Source organism: Myxine glutinosa, chromosome 11 (assembly GCF_964187855.1).
Source record: "Myxine glutinosa chromosome 11, kmMyxGlut1.1, whole genome shotgun sequence".
Classification (NCBI taxonomy): Eukaryota; Metazoa; Chordata; class Myxini; order Myxiniformes; family Myxinidae; genus Myxine; species Myxine glutinosa.
This window is the reverse complement of record NC_136271.1, coordinates 128,208,729-128,215,655: the sequence shown is the minus strand read 5'-3', so window position 1 is coordinate 128,215,655 and position 6,927 is coordinate 128,208,729. Positions and strand designations below refer to the sequence as shown.

Below are 6,927 nucleotides of genomic sequence, written 5' to 3'. Positions count from 1 at the left end.
TGTCTGGAAATGAGCAGTGTTGACGGGGTTGCAACGGCTGTGACAGGTAAGTCTGGTGGCTTCTTTGTTGCTGATTGACGTATTTTCACACTGTGGGTTATTTGCGCTGCGCTCGCAAAGCGAAAAGCAGGGTTAAGCGATCGCGTGTGTACGTGCGTGTCTGCATTTTCAAAATTCATTTTCTCAGCAACCGTTGGTCCGATTGACATGAAAATTCCACTATAGGAGTGCCTCCACCTGTATAATTTGTTTTTTATTCAGAAGTACGACGTCATAGGTCACTTCGTACGAACGCCATCTTGGCAAAACGTTGCCTCTCTATATCTCCGAAACCGCTCAATGGAAAAAGTTTTAAACATGGCTTATTGTACAGCACTCCCCATGGGGAATAAGATATGTTGATGATGATGTCATCGCTGCCTTCATTATGATGTCATAATTCGACAAGTACAACACTTGATAATGATAATGGTAGCCAATGATGTAGTGTGTTTGTCTGTCCAGGCGATACCGTTTTTACCATTCGAGCTTTTGTCATCAAATCTTCACGAAACCTTTAATATGGGAATATGGAGAACATAATTAATACCAGAGCTGCATACCTGATGATGATGTCGAGTCTCCTCGGGCAATGATGCCATTGCCTTTCTATGGCTGGTACACACGGGTAGGTGTGTGGTATAGACGGGGTGGAACGGGGGTGGGGAGGTGTGGGGGGGGGGGGAGGGGGGTCGCCACTCCTCTCCGTCTCTCGTTGCAGAATTCACCCTCTTCCGCTCGTGCTGTTGGAGTTGACTTGACTCTCATCCACCAGTTGTGCAGAGCCATCTGCCATGTAAACCGCATGGCTGCGGACCGTTACCCTGGTAAGGGGGGCTGACAGGTACTACACCTTGCCCACAGGTAACCTGGGGTTATGCAAGGCAGGGGCATCCATCTCCCTGAGGTATCAGAAGACATCCGCATACGCAGTATACCTACGTGGAGGGCAATGGAGGACCAGTAGGTGTGGGCAGGACAGTACCTGTGAATTAGCTTGGTGGTGGTGGGCCTGCAACGACACTATTGGCTTTTTGTTGTTGTTGTTGTATACAAGATCGAGGCTCGTGTAAGAGCCAACATTGATCACAAAAAGTCAAACTGAAGCATAAAACATAAAACATGATAAAGGGAGCGGGATAAGAAAATGGAGAGCAGGGACATCGGGAGATCTGTGGGAGGGAGAGGAGGCATGGGAAGGGTAGGGGGTGTGGGAGAGGTAAAAAAAACACATGAACACTGCTAGGACTTCCAGGAAAGAAGTCGGTATTTCGAAAAAAGTGGGTCTGGGGTGAATTAACGGGGGTAGTTTACATGCTTTTTACATGCCATACCATCGCCAAGTATTGCTTTATTCTTCACCTTTAAACACCAGAACAGGAAGACGTACATGCAAGATTTCTGTATTTTATTCACTGTTTGAATGACAGAATAAATGCAATTCGAAAAACCTTTGATTTTAAACCATGAAAATGTTTTTATCCCCCAATGGCACAGGTTTAGAAATGGAAGTTGGGAGGACACCGATGTCTCTCCTGCAAACCCCTTATGGAGGCTCATCTTTACTTCAAAGTATTCATCGAAAACCCTCCAAGACTCGTCAGGTAGGGTGTTTTTTACTCGCATTTCATAAACGAGCAACGGTACCCGCCCTAGGGGCGGGGCTTCAATTGGGAGGCCCAAATGAAAAGGCAAAATATCAGAAATTGAAGGCTTTTTTTAATTTTAAACGATTTATATAAACATCCGTTAAATCATATCACACGCAAATCATCAAAATCTAAACAGTATTTGTAGAATTTCAATAAAAGCCACATCACTGTTCATACCGGTAAATATTATTCCATTGTGTTTGGAAAAACTGGAAAATTGGAAAATTGGAAATTGGGGAAAAAATTGGAAAAACAATATGGTCTATTTTACTCCAGGGGGTCCCAGGATTACCCACCCAAAATTTCGTTGCGATCGGTTCAACTGTTTTTGCGGTACCTGGGAACAGACAGACAGACATTTGGTGAATTATAGTAAGATTGATGTGTGCATTCTTCTTCACCTTTTCCTCCACTCCACCGCCATCTTTCGAATTAAAAATTTTTTTTTTGGTAAGACATAGTCGAGGCTCATGGAAGAGCTAGAACACATGACAGATCAGGATGCAACATAACAAAATAGAGAAGAAATGAGAAAAGGAGGAAGGGGAAATGCCAACAGCAGGGCAGCGGCAGAAAACAGATGGAGACGGACAAACAAGGGTTGCAGGTAATGACGAGGGGAAGGGGAGAACGCAAGGGTGTGAAAAAAAAAGCAAAATTATGGGAGGGGTGGGACGTGGTTTAGTGAGTGTAGAAAATATCAAATTGTTTTGTATTTGGTGACGATCTGAGATGGTGTTGAACAGCTGTCTTGAAGACATGGAGGGAAGAATGAGATTGATGAGAGTGTGGATGTTGGTTCTACAGACAGGGGGAAAAGAGGAACAAATGAGTGGAGAGAGCAGTCGTTTGGGATTTTGTACCAGGACTTGGTTGGGGATTTTGGCAGTTTCACTCGGAGGGGGTTGCCGGTGGACCGTTTGCCTCCTGCAGATAAATACCTGAGAGTGGGGGTCGTGGAACATAGAGAGGGCAGAGGTTACACGACCAGAAATGAGGTGGAAGAGGAGAGACCCAGAGGAGAGAGCAGTACTCCATCAAGCTGTGCATGAAAGCTGTGTCGGTGGTTAGGAGCTAATTTGTGCCAAGGAAGGACTTTGCATGACAGAAGATGGATGCCCAGTCGACGACTGACTTTGTAAGCCAACTTCGAAATGTGGCTCACCCAATAGAGATCATGGCTGAGAGTGAGACCCAACAGTTTCGGTGACAGAATCTCTTCAATAGGGTCATTGAGAAAGCAGATGGAAGGGTGTGCGCTACAGTCCTTTCGGAGAGAGAGTGAGTGTATGGGATTTCTCAGGGTAAACATTCCAAGTGTTTGACCAGTTTGTGATTTTGTGAAGGTCTGAAGAGAGGGAAGAAGCTGCTGCCTGTCTTTCAGAGGGATAAGGGATGTCACAGCAGAGAGGAGTCATCAGCAAAGAGACAAAGATGATTTTCCAGAGAGCCAGTGAGATAATTGAAGACTCAGAATAGGATGGGGCCTTGAACACTGCCTTGCGTTACTCCAGCAACAGGGAGAGGAGAAGAAAGGGTTCCGTTGAGAGCCACTCATTGGCTACGAGAGTGGAGGAAGTCAGTAATCCAAGATTGGAGTTGGCCTTGGATTCCATAGGTAGACCGTTTCGGGAGCAAGGCAGGATGTCAGACTGTATGGAAAGCTCGAGATATGTCCAGAGAGATGGTCCTGATCTCATATCTGACATTGAGGGCCTCCATCCATTGTTGGGAGAGTACAAGCAGCATGTCCAGAGTAGAGTGACCAGGTCTGAATCCGAATTGATGATCTGGGATGAAGGCGTCGGAGAAAAGGAATGATTTTATGTCAACTGAAATGATGGATTCCATGACCTTGCTGGTGATTGGAAGCAAGCTAATTGGTCTGTCGTTAAGGCAATCCGTTCTTGCACCTTTTTGATACAATGCTGTGATGTTGGCCGATTTCCAAGCAGATGGAAGATTGCCGAGGGTAAATGACAAGGTGAAAAGGGCAGAGAGAGGAAATGCAAGAGCAGCAGAGCAAATTTTTTTTTTCAGACACGTGAGCTGATGCCTTTTGGTCTAGTTGCAGAGTCAAAGTCGAGGGTTGACAGAAACTTGTCGACTTTTTCAGGTGCAAAAGACACATTCCAGGGGCAGATGGGTATGGCTAGGAGGGGTGGGTATAGAGAGAGTGAGTTAGGGACACCAACATTTGAAAGCAACACATAATTGAGACAATCGGCATTCTCACGAGTGGAGTCGGCTATGGTTCAATTTTAAGTGAGGGAAAGGATGGATGGGGAGCATACTCTAGAGACAGACTTGACAATGTGCCATTAGGTCTCAGAGGAGGGAGCCTCCATTTTTACCTGCGCCACCAAAGGTGGCTGGAGGTTATGTTTTCACCTCTGTCCATTTGTTTGTCTGTCAAAACTCAAGGTGGGGAACCCGATCGAAGCAAGGGTGGAAATCACTCCATTTATGACGACGAAACGTCTGATGCCCGACGTGGAGATCTGTTTCTGAGGTTTGGGACATGGAATGTCGGGACAATGACAGGGAGATCAGGAGAAGTGGTCGAAGTATTGGTCAGAAGAAGAGTGGACATATGTTGTGTGCAGTAGACGAGATGGAAGGGACGTGGTATTGAGAATGGTGAAGGGTAGGCAGGGACAGAAATACAAGTTTGTGTGGCAAGGGTGCCCAGAAGGCGTGCATGGTGTTGGTTTCCTGTTTTCTGAGGAGTTTGTAGACAGTGTGGTGAGTGTGACGAGAGTGAGTGAAAGGTTGATGATGGTGAAAATGATGATTGGAAAGCTCTTGGTGAACGTCATCTCGGGATATGCTCCGCAGGTTGGTCGGAGCGATGAAGAGAAGGACAAGTTCTGGTGTGCGATAGAGAAGCTGATGGAAAACGTGAAAGATGAGGAAGTTGTTGTGGTAGGAGGAGACCTAAATGGACATGTGGGAAGGAGTATGGACGGTTTTCAGGGAGTTCATGGGGGTTACAGATATGGTGTGTGGAATGGAGAAAGTGAAAGGATTTTGGAGTTTCCTGATGGAGCTGATTTGTTGATTTGTAATACTCAGTTCCAGAAAGAGGATAATAAGCTTGTTACATACACGTCAGGTGGGTCGATGACAATCGTTGACTACCTGATGTTGTGTCGGCGAGATGGGGGGCACACACTGGGTATTTAGACTTTCGTGTGTCGGAACTTATGACAGCTGTTTTGGTGCTTCCATTTGATTGCGTTGATAAATTGGACATAGTTTTCCTTACCCTTAGTAGGTCTTTACTCCAAAACGCAAGTAGAAAATTTTGCATGAAATACTGATGAAGGATCAAAATGTTTTTTAGGAATTGTGTTTATGTTTTCAATGTAGATTACCACTTGAGAGCACAGTGTATGAGTTTCAGTCACTGCTGAGCTTTAAGCTTGAACTTTGTTGACAGCTTCTAATTCTACAAGGCTTAAGTGTTTGTTGTGCTGCTGCTTATCCCTCAGATGAAAGCAGAATCCCCTGCCAACACGCACAGAAGTGGTGGAAGATGTGGTGATGACCTGACTGTGTGTGGAGGCGTGGAACAAAACCCTGGTCCCAGAAATGCGATGATGCCGCTTCCCGATGATTATTACAATACATCTTCAGATCATCAAAAGAATCGAATTCGACGATGTGTGGTTTGCTTCAGACAAATGCCAAAATTAATGTGGACCAAATCGTTCAAACAATACAGAGAAATGTATCTCCCAAAGAACAAGCCTATTCTTTCCCTACTTCAACAACTCTTCCCTGAATACAATCCGTTGTTAATTTCAGAGCCTTTGTCATTATGTTTGGCATGTCAAGCGAGTGTGCGCAATGCAGTTCAGGGGGCCACTTCGAGTTCAAGTGGTTCAAAGCTCTTCAACTTAACCCCTCATTTTCAGACGCTGCTCTCTGCAGCAAAGCAGAGAACTGAATCAGCTTTACGAGCGCCACTTACAAACTGCAACGGTGACTCCTGCCAAATATGTGTCGGTCTCGTCAAAAGATATCCTCGACAAGTTTCAGCCCCACCTCCCGATGAGGTTTCTAGCCTCAAAATCCGAAAAAGAACTGTTGTTACATCAACTATTGCTGACGATTCTTCAGATGCAAAGCAAGATTTGGGCACCACTGTCTTGCCTGCCATGCAAGCTGAAATGTCTTCACGTGCGCGTGCAATTGCCAAAACTGCAGATGGTCAACGTGCGCTTGCTCTACAAGATGAATCGCTCATTTCATGTCCGACCGGATCAAAAATCAAAAAAGCTGCATCAGCTGCAAACGCATTCCAGACAGATTTCAATGTCGCTCCATGTGAATTTGCTTCCGATGGGGGATTCTACAATGTTCGCAACTCCACAACTTCGCAATCTACAAGTACAACTTCGCAATCTACAACTACAACTTCGCAATCTCCAACTACAACTTCGCAATCTACATCTACAACTTCGCAATCTCCAACTACAACTTCGCAATCTTCAACTACAACTTCGCAATTCCACCACGATCAGATAGAATTTGTTCGAAAATGCGCATGGCTCCGTGGGGAAAAGGTTTGTACTTGTGTTATTTTTGATGGTTAAGATTTCTCAAGGGGTCTGAGTACATTCCGCATGCATGATTGATGAAGAAACGAATAAATATGCTTAAGAGGCTAGGCGGGTAAAGTGTGAAATATGGAGAGTAAATTAAGGCTGATGCAACCCACACAAAGTTTTGAACTATCGGATTGTTAACTAAATTTTATCCCACTAACTGCTAGAGAAATTGCTCACGATCACATAGATTGAGTTTAGTATAGTTGTGAATTCTTATCTTCTATTTTCAGTCTCAAGTTTTGTATTGCTCAATATTCACTTTGCAACATGTTTTTTGGTTGTGATTTGATAGCTGACAGACGTCCATTTAATCAAACTGAACGCAGACGACGGACAAGGCTCTTTGAAACTCAGCATGCAGATAATACATGCTTTTCCAAAACTGGCTTTTCAGTTTCTTACTGAGGTAACGATCTTCAGATTAGCAGTTGTAGCACTTCTTTGGCTTTGTAAGTGAACATTTTTTCAAGCCGAAACTTATCTAAAAAATTTAAGCTATCAGAAGAAAGGTCTATCTCACGTCAAGACCTACAAACGTGAAGAACAAAAAGCATGATTTCTTGCTTGCTACATTATCGGAGTTTAAAATATAGCGTCAAAAGTACCGGCATGAAACATCG

At 44.5% G+C, this 6,927-nt stretch overlaps 1 protein-coding gene across 2 annotated transcripts; it reads left to right on the top strand.

Moving 5' to 3' along the window:
* The first annotated feature begins 766 nt into the window (after positions 1-766).
* Positions 767-6,623, top strand: LOC144888335 (uncharacterized). Of its 2 annotated transcripts, XM_078765984.1 has the most exons (3): positions 767-866; positions 1,537-1,643; positions 5,186-6,623. In XM_078765984.1, exons 1-3 carry the CDS (start codon positions 845-847, stop codon positions 6,290-6,292), a joined length of 1,236 nt encoding a protein of 411 aa, XP_078622110.1. In that variant the 5' UTR covers positions 767-844; the 3' UTR covers positions 6,293-6,623. The 2 variants fall into 2 exon arrangements, with proteins under 2 accessions (XP_078622110.1, XP_078622109.1); XM_078765983.1 differs by lacking the exon at positions 767-866 and having other exon boundaries at positions 1,336-1,643.
* The last annotated feature ends 304 nt before the right edge of the window (positions 6,624-6,927 follow it).